The sequence below is a fragment of the Protopterus annectens genome, chromosome 1.part1, assembly GCF_019279795.1.
Source record: "Protopterus annectens isolate FY-2018-M chromosome 1.part1, PAN1.0, whole genome shotgun sequence".
Classification (NCBI taxonomy): Eukaryota; Metazoa; Chordata; order Ceratodontiformes; family Protopteridae; genus Protopterus; species Protopterus annectens.
The window spans coordinates 1,340,222,433-1,340,239,079 of record NC_056726.1 but is presented as its reverse complement, the minus strand read 5'-3'; the positions used below and the strand labels follow the sequence as shown (position 1 = coordinate 1,340,239,079).

Sequence of the window (16,647 nt, the reverse complement as noted above, 5' to 3'; positions counted from 1 at the left end):
GTTGATGACATAACCTTTTTCTAAGATTTTGGCTTGTGGGGAGAGTATAGCGAAGGGTCGGTAGTTAGAAAAGTTAGTAGATGAGCCACCTTTGTGAAGGGGGATGATGTGTAATATTTTCCAGAGGTGAGGTACATAGTGGTTGACTAAAACTGATATTGGATAGGAGATATTGGTAGCAGCTAGTTTTAGAAATTCATTGGGTAAGTGGTCGGCAGCAAGAGAACAGGGTTTTGTAACTGGTTTGAGTGGGATTAATATAGAATGAGTTGGTGTTAGAAGCTAGGGATGTAGGTACTGTTAAGGGTGTGTTGGAATCATTACTTGTGAGGGAGGTTAGTGAATTAATAAAGTGAGTATTAAATTGGGTTCCTATACATTTATTGGTATTGTTAGTTGAAGGTGTTGGGGTTGAGGGTTTTCCTGGGTTTAGGACGTCATTTATACATTGCCAAAATATTTGAGTGTTCTGGAGTTTTTGTTGGCATGTTTGAAAGTATACTTTTGTCTTGTTTTATATGTTTCTTAGCCTAATTTCATAGTTGTTGATATGAAGTAAAGGAATCTTTTTTTTTTTTTTTTTGTATAGTATGACCAGGCCGTCCCTTTCTTTTAGTAGTAATTTAGTGGCTTTAGTTGTTTGGTTTTGGTGCACATTTTTGTAATGGGAGCTAGGTTATTTAATATGTCAAGGAATGTTTTATTAAAGTATTATACAGCACGGCCTAACTGGAGATATTTTAATGGTGACCAGTCTCTTTGTTGTAGCATAGAATTGAATATAGAGGGATAGAAGTCTTTTTTGCTGCAGATGTAGTTGAATATGATGTTATTGGGTGTGTTAACTCATTTTCTGAGAAGGAAGGTTGGGGAATGGTAACTAAGTGAATCTGTAAGGCAGCCTGCTACGTAATTTAGATTAGGTTTATTAGTATCCAGTCTAATGCTGATTGTTTTTTGGAATGTTTGTCTATGTGAGTGGGGGAGTTAATGGTTTGTGAGTAGTAGTAAAGATTAATGAAGTTGGATGGGTTATCAGAGGAACATGTAAGCCAGTCCATGTTAAAATCACCTAGTATTAGGTTGTGTAATGTAGTTGTGTAAGTAAACTTTCCATAACAGTAAATGTTCAAAAAGATCACTCTTGCAGTACTGCACCCTCTTCCTCCTGTCCCATTATTTTGTTTTTTCCTGATTTTTAGAGGGTAACTTTTTGGCCAAAGTGGGATTCCCTTCCCCCACCTTTCCTTTTTCCTAGAACATAAGCATCCAATTAGCAAACTGATTGGCTGCTTACTTTTCAGCCTCCCTTATGTAATGAGACATGCAAGCTCTGAATTTTGGCACCCATACATCTTTATTTATACCAGCACACCCTCAATCTCCCTTGGATGTATGGTATGTGTGGATGATACCTAAAAGCTCATCCATCCCTTGGCAGCATACATTCCCTATAGCTATATGTTACAGCAACAGTGATCAGTTTGAACATCTACTGTTACAGTAAGTTTACTTAAACGACAGTACTTTTTCAGTGGACCCGGAAAAATCTGAGAAACGAAAGACGTTAATTCCGAAGAGAGCTGAATCTGTTAAGAGGGAGTTGTCCCCTTCAGATTCTGTGATTTTTTTTTTTTTGTGTCATAAGCTGTTGAGTCTGGTACTTCTCTTAACTAATTCCCGGTGACAGTGACATCTGTGTGCCTAGTGAGCATCTAATTTAAACCCCAAAACCCTCTCCCGATAACTCACCACTTGAAACTGCAATACAGTTCAATTCTTATTTTAAAGATACTGTAGCATCTGTAACCAAGGATTCCTTAACATCTAATCCCAACACTGCCCAACAGCCACATATCAACACATTCACTTTCACCTTGAAACCTGTGATCACATCCTATGTAAAACGTCTCTTAAACTTTAAAACATGCTCTGCTTCAGCTGATGAACTTCCAAGGAAATACCTGAAAATAGCAGCCAGTAGGACTGCCTATCCTGTCTTGATCCTTATAAATCCCACATTTCCTCTCTCTGGAAAAAGTCACACATTATCCCAATGCACAAAGGAGGAAATTCAACAGACATTAATACTTTTTGACCTATAGCAATCTTATCTCCCCTCGCCAAAATACTTGAAAAATGTATTCAAAAACAATTGTTAGACTATCACCTGCAGGAAGAACTCCTATCCCCTATACAACATGGCTTCAGTCCCTCCCATAGTACTAGCACTGCCCTTCTAACCTATATAGATACTGTCAGTAAAGCTAAATATAATGGCAAACTAGTCTCTTCCTTATTTCTAGACTTGTCTTAAACCTTCGACACAGCTTGTCACAGCAAACTTCTTCTTAAATGTCCTCACTAGGTATGTCTCGGCCCACCCTTCTCTGGTTCAAAAGCTACTTCTCCAATAGGTATCAGTCAGTAAAATGGTACTCCCTGCTTTCTCCTTACCTTTCAGTCATCACTGGTATACCACAAGGCTGTGTCCTTGGTCAACTCCTCTTTAACATTTTCACCAACACCCTCTATACTTCCACACAACAGGTATCCTAATACACTACACAACAATTCCACTCTCATTTGCACATGTGACAACTCATGATCAACCCACAAAAGACCAAACTACTATTTTTTCCCCCGAATCCCTCTCTCATGAAAAAAACAACATTTAAAGTCCTCTCTCTTGACAATACAACCACTGAAGTCACTTCTCATAGGAAACTGTTAGGTGTGATAGTGGATGATAATCTTACATTTGACCTGCATATACAAATTTGCATGGGGGGGGGTGTTGGGTGAACCAGGAGCCTGTTTTAGTAGTCAGTGAACACAGGACAGAGAATCTTCTCCTGGGTAGGATTACTCACTCACTCACATACAGGCCTATCATAAGTTTCATCTTCAGGGCCATGAGCCCTTAATCCACCATTGATTGTAAGTGCACCTTTAAAGTTATTGGTTATTTATAGGGTTTAAGGAAGTCATTGTGGAATACATTTATTTAAATAAAACAGTGAACATTTTTGAACATTTACCCTTAAAATGTGCACTTCTGTGGGTTATAGTTTTTGAACTAAAACTCTAAGATAAACGCACAAAGGCTACCAAAGAACTCTGAAACTGTTTACATAATAAACAAATGCACAAAAATAAGCAATTATAAAATTAAAAAAAAAAATAACTCGGTCTCTGCAAACATTCACACTGAATAAGGTCTCTTGATCCGTATAGGAATATCATCGGACAGAAACATGAATGAAAGCATATACTTAAACTGAACTCCTACAATCATGGGAGTTAATTACATGATTATCTAAAAATTTTAATGCTTCAGTCTTTTCCCCTTTTAAAAACATTTTAAAGTTTTCTAAATCATTATGCCTTGGTGGGCAACAAGCTTTCAACTGTAGTTGCCAAAGATATTCTTTCTAAACTGTCTGGTTGTTGGCATCAAACCTGCTGTCATAATTATTTACACTATCAGGTATCTTAGCAGCTTTTTATAATCACAGAACTATCTTTGTAATAAACTTGCACTAATTGCAAGCTAAACTTCTGACATACCTTTCTTAACATTGAAGGAATCTACTGCCAAATTAATTAATTTCCTCTGAAAAATCACTTAAGTTATGCCCTTTCTTTCTTACAAAAATAGGATCATTTCATATCTTGTTACTAGTCTCAGGGAAATTTTTTAAGGAATCTCTAAAGCCGCTTAATTATATTTTTAATACTGGCTTCATCTACAGAATTATTTATCAAAAAATGTCAAGTTAAGTAAGTATATATGTTTGTTAATCAGGGGAGTATGTTTAGTGGCCATTTTTACATTGTTATACGTTTGAGACTAACTGTGTGTAATCATTTACAAGTTGAGAACAAAACAAAAAAACTTTAAATGGAGGTATCTTTTTGTTTTATATATATATATATATATATATATATATATATATATATATATATATATAGTTTTGCCACTATACTGTATGCTTTTTTCTTTATAAATGTTACTGCATTTTTTCTGATACATAGAATACTTTTGTTGGTCATCCAACTGGAAATTGGCAGCTGGCATGTGATAAATCTAAGAAATACATTTTGTTATTAGTGGTGAAGTACAACTCTCAAACATTGTCCCTAATCTTGCAATACCAAGTATTCTGTGTTTGACACGAATAAATGGAATATGTAATAGTTTTGTTTAATTTTGTATTTTTTTATGTTGGAGTAGTACTGCACACTGATTTTAATGAGCTCTGTTAATTTCCTAACTGGGTTTAGGTTGTTTGCATGGGCTTTTATGAATAAAGTGTCATGTGAGTGATTTTTCTGCTGTAGTTCTGATGTACTTTTTAATCTTTTTTTGTGTCCGTTCACTTTTTATGTGTTTTAGTAGTATAGTAGGACAATATTAAGATTTGTTAACTGTATGATTCGGGCATGTTATTAGTTACTTTAATCTTACTTTGTTTAGATAGCTTGAATTTTGTTTGCTTTCCCGGTAATGATTTCCAATTCCATAGAAACAGTGTTTTATTTTAATGTTTTTAGTTTGTTTTTTTGTCTTAAAACATATTTAATTTCTAGTGAGTTTATTTTATGTGAGCAGTGTTTTTGAGTTGTAGTATACGAGTTGTGTGTGAATTTATTTATTTTGCATTAAACAAATGTAAAATAAATAATAATAAAAATAAAATCAATGGAAGTGTAGGCAGTGTTTTACTTTGTTTTTAATTTTATTTTTTTATTTAAACAACATATAGCTTGTGGTTTATGTGGTTATTTTAGGTGGTCTGGCATGTTTGAAGTGTGTGTGTGTGTGTGCATATGCTCCATGTTCACTGTGGGAACATTTGCTTTAGCTGTTAGCAGATAGCACATACATATGGTAGAATTAGTGAAATATATTGGCTGTTTAGCTTTGATAACACACCGAGTATAGATAAACTTTTGATAATGAACCAAGAATGTAGGTTAACAAGAAATAAATACAGTGTGTACCAGATGCATTTTTTTGTCATACCCATTATCTATAGTCTCCATAAAGGTAAATTTATGCACATGCACACACACACACACACACACACACACACACACACACTCGCATACATATTTTGGAGTAGTAACTGCTGAGCCTGGGAAACACATTACTCATTGAAAGGTTGTGTCTGCTGCTGGCTTTAACGGGTTGTGTCATGGGTGAGAAATACAAAAGAGGCAAGCAAAACTCAGAGTGACAACTCTATGGTGCTAATCAGTATCAGCTGCTTCCAAGGTTTATATCATGGTCACGTCTTGTTGAGAAATTTAGATTCCTGACCTCTGGGGCTAGAAACGGTTATGAAGAGAATGGTCTAGGGAATGGGAAGATGAAGGCAGTCTGGAAGGCATCTCCACTGGAAATAGGGTTAGAAGAGAAGGATAACGTGTCTAGGGCCAGAATTCTTAAGGGAGAGAGAACTCTGGTTATGAGAACTATAAACACTGAAAAATTTTGTTAGTGATAGTACATTAGTACTATAGCAGTACGATAGTACATTAAGCAGAGCTCCTCATTAACACTCTTCAAAAGAAACCTTGACGAGTGGATGGGAAACAGAAAGAAACCTTGATCACTTCAGTGGCTCTGCTGGACAGAGGCACAGGGAGCTAATCTAAGGGGGCGGCGAAAGCCAACACATTCTGGCTAGGCTTATAAATGTCTTCTGGCAGATAGCCTAGTACCAACCTATGAACCTATGAATGGGATTTATTGCAGTGTAAGGGCACAGAGAAAAGACTATCATTCCCAACTTTTTAATTACTTACTAAATAAAATACTTTTGATAAAGTGGTTACAAGAAACATATCACCAGATTTATATAATGGCTAACTTGGTTCAAAAACTATCTTTGGTTCTTGGGTTAAAAATTTAAGCCATGTTTGTCTGCTACATTTGATTATGTTGTTCTTTAAAGCTGCAGTTATGTTGGCTGAATAAAGCATGTTTTAATTTATTTTTGTTACAATATCCATGTACTTTATCAGCTTGAAGGCTAAGCTTCTTATTTCTTGAATGCTTCAATGAATGAGTGTTTGAGCTAATTCTCCGTGCGTGTGCATAGGAACTGAAAATGGATGAATCTCCCTTTGGTTGACATATATTTAGTTGACTAAATAGATGGTCGGCAGGTGTGTGAGATCACACAATCCTCTGGGTAGGAAAATATCTCCTTTCTCCGAGATTGAGTTCTCGGACTTATTATTTATAATTAGCAGAGAGTACAGAGGGGCTTGCCCCTTGCAAAAAGATGTTTTACTCCGTTTTTTTTAAATATCTTTTGCATGCTCCTAGATTTTAGGGTTGATCTTGTGAACATCGACATTTGAGCCAGTTGCCCTTTTTCAGTGGATCTATGCATATATGGGTATACTCACATTTGTCAAGTAACCCATACATCGCCATTCTGAATGTTGAGAACAAAAGGTCAAAAAAGCAAAGGTAGACACGTTACTGTGCATATACTGTGAAAGAACCTTAGCGCATGCAGTTTTTGCACAAAAATATATAGAAAAATAATTTTTTTTGCTAATTACATTATTGGGTAAAGAGCATATTCTGCAACACTGAGAAATGTGCAGTCATGCACACCTGTTCACCATTTGTTTACTTTATCATATACTGAATAAAGATAATTAAGACAAAAGAAGAGTCCACCATATACACACGCATATACACACTTATAATGTCATGGAGGGAGAAAAGCACCTTACAGATGTTTTCTTGACTGCATAGATTACAGATGTTAGTAATATATTGATGACCCCTTGTATACCTCCTCTTTTCCTATATCTGGAGAAATAATTATTTTTTCCTTACAGCAGAAAATAAGCAGCAGCCTAGAAATGGAGCAAAATTAAAAAGGTAAGAGATGCTTTCAGTTTAAAGATGTTTAAGTACTCTCTTTATGTATTCGTTTCAACAGCTGAGCTGTGCAATACTGTAATATGTAGCAACAATATATATATATATATATATATGTATAAGTATATATATATATATATATATATATATATATATATATATAATATAGATGTCATTTTATAGAGGTGTGTGTACATGTGAATGCTTTTCAGTCTAAATTTAGGAAATGAGTTTTGTGATTAGTAGTTAAGCTGTAAATCGCAAACCAACTTCCCTGATTTTACAATGCCAGATATTTTGCGTGTGTGCATATGATATATAATATATAAATGTTAAGTTGTCTATCTCGCCTTCATTCTTGCTGGATGGGTTCGGAGCCGACCTCGGCTCCAACTCGGCCACTCTAAAAGCTCGAGAGTTGGTTCCACCGGCTCGAGGCTCCCCTTATATCCCACAATGCTAGGCGAGAGTTACCTCAGATCTCGTTTGCCGCTACAGCTTCGAGGTTGGTTGTTTCTACCGGTTCCTGGTGAGTGCTAATTTTCTTGTAAAAATTACTCTTTAAAACCCCTTTTAAGTTAATATTCTTACTTAGTTAGTGTAGATTAGAAAACTTTATTCCCGACCCTAAATATTTTCCATTTTCTTTCCCTAAGAACCTTTGGTTCTTCCATTGGGCCTTTAGGCCTTCCCTTCCCTATTGGAGTGTGTGTGTTTTTTTGTAGTTTATTCTAGTTTATTGTACTTTAAATACTAGTATTACTACTAATTTTATTGTGTTTTCCTGACAGGGTATAACTTGAGTGTTTGTGTGAGTGTTTGTGTACACCTGTCAGTCAAAAAAATGTCTAAAGAAGCAAAGGTCTCCGGATTCAAGAAGTGTGATGCGTGCTGTCAGAAAATGTCTCTGACAGACGCTCACACTTCTTGTGTCTATTGTCTGGGGCCTTTGCACCTGCAGGACTCCTGTGCTGTGTGCCATGGCTTCAGCCCCAGGGTCCTGCAGGAAAGAAAAAACAAATTAATTCTTAGAGGCTTACTGAAGCCAGAGGATTCCCTGTCAGTTTCAACAGGGAAGCCCTCTAAGGCATCGAGGTCTTTGGCTCCGGCTTCTGAGCCGAGACCACAGGTTGCTCAACCTTTGCCTTTATCGGCTCCGGCTGGAGCCGATAAGTCTCAGTCCACAGTTTCTGTGGCTCCCTCGGCTCCGGCGGGCGAGGTTATTGAGTTCCGTGTCGGCTCCGACCAGACCTTCGGAGCCGACAACTAGGAAGAGGTCCAGATCACCATCTCTTGGCTCCGTTCATTCGGCTCCAGGATCTCCCCTGCTGTCTGAACGGGGCCAAAGGTCTCACTCCTCTAGGTCATCGAGGCTGTCGGATCATGACCTTCAGAGGGTAGTGAGTCGACTACTTAAGTCCGAGGCACTAGCCCAGATGCTTCAGAGCCCGACACATCAGTCGATGCCTGCCCCGGTCCATCAACATTTTCCTCCTTCGACTCTCTTGAGTTGGAGCCGGGTCGCGTCGGAACCGAGACTGTGATTGCGACGGAGCCGAGACAATTGTCTTCGGCTCCGTCGTCGCTCCGTTCTTCTTTGGAAGAATCTCGGTGCGGACTTCCCTCGTCGGCTCCGAGGGGTGAGTGGCATCGGACCCTTGTCCAAACCCCTCTCCCTCTCGGGGCTTCGCGCTGGTGAGTTCGGCTCCGACATCGGCCTCGAGCCATCACTGTCGGTGCCGAGGGGTTCTTAGCTCCTCGGAGCGGGGACCTCTGGCTCTGCCTGACAGGGGTGCATTCGAGGTCATGCGGAGTGTGTTAGAGCCTGGCTCTACTCCACAGTCGGCTCCGTCCGCCCCTCCCTCTATGCTGCCTCAGGGTAAGTCGACTCACTCCCTCATCCCGGACCGCAGAGAGCCAGCTCCTCAGGAGCCCCTGTGGGATTTCATCCTCTCGCGAGGCCTCTCCTGATTTGGCAGAAGAGCCCCCTCGGAAGAGGAAGTGTAAGAGGAAACACATTGACTCACCTGAGTCTATCACGTCAGACACAGATTTGGATGATTCTGAGGGTTCCCCCCGTTCCCCTTCTGAAGATGTCTCATTTGCAGACATTCTGGAGATCCTGAAACAGAGGGAAATTGGCCAGCCCTCAACCCTTCGGAGGCAGTCTGTGTATCTTGAGGCATTTGGCTCTCGTCCTTCCACCTCCTGGGTGTCCCTCCTTGACCCCTCATGCAGGTGGTTGCTAAGAAGGCATGGACGGCTCCTGATTCAGTGGACCCCACTCCCAGGAGACCCTCTAAGTTCATCACAGCTCCAGCAGACAAGCAATTTTTATCAAAAGGAGTTTCTGTGGATGCTATGGTGGTAGCTGCTGCCACAAAGAAGGAACTGGCTGATCCTTCAGTACCTGTCCATCCACCTAACAAGGAATCTAGGTCCATGGATAGGTGCAGAAGCGGATGTTCTCCTCAGCGACATTTACCATGCGTTAAGCTGAACTACCTGTGCCATTTCACTTTCGTCTTCAAAGGGACTTGATCAAGAAGCGAGTGAAATGTTAAGGATCCTACAGCTGCGGGTTTCCAAGACAAGATGAACACGCAGCTGGCTACCCTTAATTCCATATCCAACTCCTCCATGCGCCTCCTTTCTTACGCGGCCGATGGAGCGAGCAGAGCTGCAGGGACAGGTGTAGCCTTACGTAGGGCACGCCTGGATGCGGCTATGCAATTTGCGGACCCTTTCAAGGCGTCTTTCACGAACTCCCTTTTGATGGATCATCTCTCTTTGGTCCTCAAGTGAAAGAAACCCTGACTAGGTGCGAGACTGATGGCAAGACCCTTTCTGCTGTCGGAGTCCGTTTTACTCCTTCCAGGCCTTACCCCAAAGGCCAGAAGGGTGGAAAGATGTGGTTCCGTAAACAATCTCAAGGGACTTCGCCTGGCGACAGAGTCGTTTTCCTACCAAAGGCAGAGGTGGGAATAACAATGGTAGATGTCGCCCTAGGGGCAGGGGGGTCCGCAGAACCAGGGCAATCGGAAGCCTTCCTGACAAGCCCTTTCAGCATCCCTGAGGTGTTGCCCGACTGCCCATCTTGAGGCAGTCGGGGAAGATTGTCACTGTACCCAGAAGCCTGGCTATCCCTGACTCAAGACAAATGGGTACAGTCCATCATTTCGAAGGCTATTCTATCCCTTTCTTCGCTTTCCAAATCAGTCAAAAAATCCCTTCCAGATGTTCCACCGCTCAAAGGGATCTAGCAGCTTTGGAAATTTCAAAACTGCTTGCAAAAGAGCAATTCAGCCAGTGCCAGCAGACCAACAAGGATCCGGAATCTACTCAAGGTTCTTTTTAGTTCCAAAGAAAACAGGGGACTGGAGACCGATATTGGATCTCAGTGTCTTGAACAAATCAGTCAAGAAAACAAGATTTCAGATGGTCACGCTGCAATCCATTCTTCCCCTTTGGGCAAAGGAAACTGGATGTGCTCTATAGACCTTCGGGATCGTGCTATCACATAAAATGAACAGGCGGCTCCAGAAGATTCCTCCGCTTCAGGCTGGGAACCAGTCATTTTCAGTTCAGGGCCCTGCCCTTTGGTCTCACCACTGCCCCGGTGTTTACCAAATGCATGGCAGTGGTAGCTTCTCACCTGAGACGACAAGGATTCCAGGTGTTTCCATATTTGGACGACTGGCTCCTCACAGCTCCCACCAAGCATCTCCTTCTGATGGCCAGAGATTATACTTTTCGCGTTTGTCAAAAACTGGGTATTTCAATAAATTGCGAAAAGTCTGTTTTGTCGCCTTGTCGTACTATTACCTACATAGGCGCAAATCTAGATACTATAAACATGTCTGCAAGGCTAACACACCAAAGGATATCAGACATTCACAAATTGGTGTCACTTCTCAACAACAACAGAATCAAAGCCAGGTTAGTTCTAAAGGTGTTGGGAATCATGGCAGCGGCCATACCTCTCCTTCCATTAGCCAGATACCACATGCGGATCCTTCAGTGGATGCTTTTTACTCAATGGTCATACCAGGAACTTCCAATGTCTCACACCATTGTGATCACGCAGGCGTGCAAAAAGCATCTCATGTGGTGGATGTCTTCCCCCCAGCTCCTGTTGGGAAGACCCTTTGTTCCACCTCCTCGGGTTACTACACTGACAGCGGATGCCTCCTTGGTTGGTTGGGGGGGCCCATTATCAGGGCAGGACAGTCCAGGGCACATGGCAACCAAACGAATGCCACTTGCACATAAATGTTCTGGAGATGAGAGCAGTGCTTTTAGCGTTGCAAGCCCTTCAAGACTCTCTTCCCTTTGGAACAATTGCAATCCAGACAGACAATATGTCTGTAGTGTGGTACATCAACAAACAAGGTGGAACCAGATCATACCCCCTGTGTAGAAGCACTCAGACTGTGGCAATGGGCGATTTCTTCTCAGCGTTTTCTGATAGCAACGCACATCCCCGGGAAGTCCAATCACATTGCGGACAAGTTGAGCAGAGCTATACTCATGCCTCACGAGTGGTCTCTGAAAGACTCTGTAGTGAGAGAAATTTTTCTCAAGTGGGGTCAGCCTTGCTGCGATCTTTTTGCTACTCCCCAAAACAGCAAGTGCAGAGAATATTTCACTCTATTCCCTTTACCAGGCCAACCCAGCAGAGGCGCTCTAGTCCAAGTTTGGCCCCGGGGACTTCTGTATGCATTCCCTCCTTTCCCACTGATCTCTCAAGTAATTCAGAAAGCTATCGCTCAGAAGGCATCCTTGATCCTCATTGCTCCTTACTGGCCTCGACAAGTGTGGTTCCCCTTTCTACATCGTTTTCTCTTGGGCGACCGTGGAATCTGGACCTAGTTCCAGATCTTTTGATCCATCAGTCGGGTCAGTTTCATCGCTCCCTCCCCTCTCTGAACCTCACTGCTTGGTTCCTCCAGTTCCAACCGTAGCCAGGCTTCCTCAATTATCTCACTCTGTTAGAGATATATTGATAGCTTCCCATAAATCTTCCACTCGAAAGATTTATTTGAGTAAGTGGAAACGCTTCTCATATTGGGCACAAGGAAAGGACATAGATCCTTTCACCGCTTCCATCCAACTAGTCCTTGATTTTCTAGCTGAACTCTTCCATGCAGGTTCATCTCCATCTACACTTAAGGTTCAATTGGCGGCTATTTCTAACTTTCATGTGGGTATTTCTGAATCTGCCCTAATGTCCCACAAACTTTGCAAAGCCTTTTTGAAAGGAGTTTTTCTTCTCAGACCTCCTATAAGAAATCCTCCTTCTCCTTGGGACCTAAATTTAGTTCTTGCTTCTTTGATTCTTTCCCCTTTCGAACCTGCAGCTTCCTGTTCCTTGAAATTATTATCATGGAAAACTCTCTTTCTGGTAGCTATTACATCAGCTAGAAGAGTTTCAGAACTTCAAGCACTCAGTTGTCGTCCTCCTTATCTTTTGTTTCATAAGGACAGAGTATCCTTACGAACTAACCCGTCCTTTTTGCCTAAGGTGGTTTCGACATCAAATCTAAACCAAAGCATTGACCTCCCTGTCTTTTTTCCAGAGTATTCCAATAGGTCTGAACAAAAATTACACTGCCTGGATGTTCATCGTCAATTAAGGTACTACTTGGATAGAACAAAACAATTCAGAAAATCTGATCAGCTGTTTGTCTCCTATGCGGAAAGCAGAAAGGGACTTTCAGTTTCAAAGGTATCATTATCAGATGGCTAACATCTTTGATTTCCCTGGTATATGAAATTAGACAACAAAATTGCCTAATAAACCTAAAGCCCATTCCACCAGAGCTTTGGCTACTTCTTTAGCCTTCCAAGACAGACTGCCTATTGACACCATTTGTGCAGCGGCTACTTGGGCTACTCCTCACACTTTTATTTCTCATTATAAGTTGGATTTAGCTTCTAGGCATAGAGCTAACTTTGGTTCCAATGTTCTCAGGAGTCTGTTCCGTTAGGCCACCGGGACAAGGTGCTAGGGGCGGTCCCATCCAGCAAGAATGAAGGCGAGATAGACAACTTAACATATAGAAGTTATGTTCTTACCATAACGTTCCATGTTAGTTGTCTTCTTCTCACCTTCTTCTTGCGTCCCACCCTCCTTCCCCCTGGCCTGGACAGACCTAGAGGAGTTGTGATTGTGACCTCTCTTTCTACCACCTCTTTCTTAGACATATGCTATTATGCATATTTCTTGGTTCAGGATGTAGGTCACCCTTCTTTCTTCCTGTTGTTAGAGGTGGATTCTGTTTTACAGTTATACTGTTACTGTTATAAGCTGGGGTTAGCTTACAAACGAGATCTGAGGTAACTCTCGCCTAGCATTGTGGGATATAAGGGGAGCCTCGAGCCGGTGGAACCAACTCTCGAGCTTTTAGAGTGGCCGAGTCGGAGCCGAGGTCGGCTCCGAACCCATCCAGCAAGAAGAAGGCGAGAAGAAGACAACTAACATGGAACGTTATGGTAAGAACATAACTTCTATTTTACACGCGCACACACTCTCACACACTCTGTCTCTCTCACACACACACACACACACACACACACACACACACACACACCTAGCCTGTAAAATATTTTTCTTTTATTAAACAGGAAGAAAATAATGGTGCATACTGTTCTTTAGGACAGGTAAAATAACAACAACAAAAAAATGTTGTCTGGCATACCAGTTCTGCTACAGTCCCAGTGCGATTTGGTATAGTTACCTTCTGTCTGGATTCTTAGAGCCTTAAGTAGCTTGAAGCTTTTCTATCAGCATTTGTCCTTTAGCTATTGCATGCTACCCAGAACCACTGTTTCAGGTATAAATTCACTTGATACATCAAGAGGACAGCTTCTCTTTTATCACCAGGATTATAGCCTTGTATAGAGAGAAAACAAAGTAACTCTCTTAAAAACAAATGCTGTCTTATACAACTAAACAAGAAACCAAGAGTTTGTCTAATAAAGCCAACTATAAAGTGAAGATAGGCTTGCAGGTTAAGGACAATTACAAGGCCTTCTTAAGCTGTAATTGGAACATTAAAGGTAACACACAGCAGTGTGCTGTACTGGTGGTGAATGGTAGTACCTCCACCGATCAGGGTAACATAAATTTACTCTATGATAAATTCAGCTCAAATTTCCCCCTCCCCCTCCCCCTCTCCCAGCTCTACCAGGTGAAATCTCCTCCAACATACTTAACCCCAACTATTAGCAGGGGACAAGGTGCTGGCAGCAGTTGTTAAAGCTAAGAGCGTCGTCTCCATAGGTTTCGACAACATCCCTGGCTGCCCTCCTGAACATATCTAAACCATGACCTATCAGGACCACTTCAGGCAGTGTTCAACTATAACCTTTAAACAGTCTACATTCCCGGTGAAAGGAGGACTACAACAGTTGATCCCCACCACAAGGATGGACCATCAACTGACCCAGGGAACTACAGGCCCATCTATCTAAGGAGCCTAACATGCAACACCATGGAACAAATTATCATGGAAATGATAATCAAGGACAGTGGCAACCTAGAGACACTGGACCCATCCTAATTTGGCTTTATTAAGGAATGGTCCTGTTTACTTAACCCTGTATACTTCTTTGAGAAGGTCACCAAGGCAATGGACAAGGGTAAAACACTGCATACTGTTTATCTTAACTTAGCTAAGGCATTTAATACGATATCCCACCAGGATGGCATAATGGTTAAGGTGTTAACCTTACAAACAAACATAAGGTGCAGGGTTTGACTCTCACATGGGGTAATTGGCTAGGCTTGAAATGGCCCACAAGGGCAGTTAGCCTAGTATTAATATATGAACCTATGAACTCGGGCATTGTTAACAAGCTGTCTGAGCTAGTCATAAATCCTTACATAACCTGCTGAATTATCGGCTGCCTCACAGTTAAGACACAAAGTCAGGATTGGTGAGACCACCTTCACCAAGAGACAGATGACCAACAGTGTTTCCCAGGGCTTCATGTCAGGCCCGCTGTTGTTTGGTATCTACTTTTTTTAAGACGAGGCTAACATTCAAGGCCTCTGGCTCACCAAGTTCACAGATGACTGTATATTGGGAGCTATTATAGGTTCTCCCCAAGACATCAACATCTTGCAACAATGTTTAACATACACATAGTGGTGCCAAAGCTATGCCCTAAAACTCAATGCCAAAAAATGGATTATAATGCCCTTTGAGAAACTGTCAACCCAAATTAATTACTCCACTGATAAAACACCCCTGAGAGTTGACCCAGTAGTAAGAGATCTGGGAACATAGGTAAACAGTAATCTGGCCTTTGACCAACACATAGCTAAGATGGTAAGAAACCCATTCTATGTCTCTCAACTTAAAGGTAAGGGTATGGCGTCCAGGTTAGAGGTAATACCACTCTACTTGACCCTTATCAGAGCTGTCATCGAATACAGTGCCCCCTTTGGCATGCATCTAACCAGATACTTCTAAAAGCTGAAAACTGGAACACAGTCAATAGAATAAACTTGTAACTAAAAACAAAGAGCTTGTGATAAATCCAATGCTTGAAATTACGGACACAATGAATTAGCGCTTTCATTCACATTTATTTTTTCGTGAAATTCTTCAGAAATGTTAAACCATCCACTCACATACAATGTATACATATTAAATAAATCACGTGTTTAATGATGTCATCAATTATAAAATTATTTAAGGATGTATAAAATAATTAATAAATATCCCTGTATTAGATGTGTATTCAGTGAAAAATACATACATATATTGTAAACTTAAAGAAGTATACTTATATATACTCTAATATATGTATTTTTGAATATAAAAAACATTGTTAATGTTGACCAAAAATTAAAAAAACACTTCATGTTAATAGACTCATTTAAACCAGGGGCAAAATCAGCTCCCAGATGCAACTGCCAAAGAGACTCTCTGTATTCTAGGAGAACTTTGATGTCACCCATAAAAGTCCCTGGAGAAATAAAATCTAAAACTGAAAAAGTGAATTTTTTAAAATTAGTACAAACTAAGGAATGTTTAGCCAGTGCATTGGCTAAATCTTTCTTTTTTATTGCTAAAAGATGCTCACTAATTCTTATACGGAAACATCTTGTTGTCATACCTATGTAGAAACTAAAACAAGTAGAACACTGGGCTGTATAAACCACTTTTTCAGTACTCTATGTAAAATAACAGTTAGACCAATAAGTTTTCTTCATGTGTGGAAAATAAATAGAAGAAGAATTACTTAAATATCTACACTGTCTACAATTTTGACATGCATAAGTACCCTTAGCTTTAATATTAACGTCTTTAATACTTCTGCATGATTTTATCCCCCATTCTAATATATTTTTAATGTTTCTTGTCCTTTTGTAAATGAATTTTGGCTTATCACGTATAATTTTAATCAAATCTTGGTTCCCTAAAAGTACCTTCCAATTGTCAACAATAATCTGTTTAATACACCACATTTCATTCGTAATTGGCAAAACAAAAGCACATGAAAAATTGATCTCAGAGTCACCAAATAGTCTATTAGTTGTATTATTATTAATATTATTATTGCTTTCCACAGAAGATCTGGAATGACTTGTTAATATAGGGGAAGCTTTACCTTTTCTAAGTACCAGCACTTCCTGGACAATATTTTTTATCCAAAAGGAATCATATCCCCTGGCTATGAAAAAGGATGTCAGTAAATCTATCTCTTGACAAAAATTAATATCT

At 40.5% G+C, this 16,647-nt stretch overlaps 1 protein-coding gene across 3 annotated transcripts in view; it reads left to right on the top strand.

Moving 5' to 3' along the window:
• The window catches only part of KATNAL2 (katanin catalytic subunit A1 like 2), an 829,719-nt gene that overhangs the window by 141,826 nt on the left and 671,246 nt on the right, over positions 1–16,647 (top strand). For all 3 annotated transcript variants that reach the window (XM_044081877.1, XM_044081869.1, XM_044081884.1), the window contains one exon: positions 6,868–6,910. In XM_044081877.1, the coding sequence (XP_043937812.1) occupies positions 6,868–6,910 (43 nt within the window). The remainder of the gene's footprint in view (positions 1–6,867; positions 6,911–16,647) is intronic.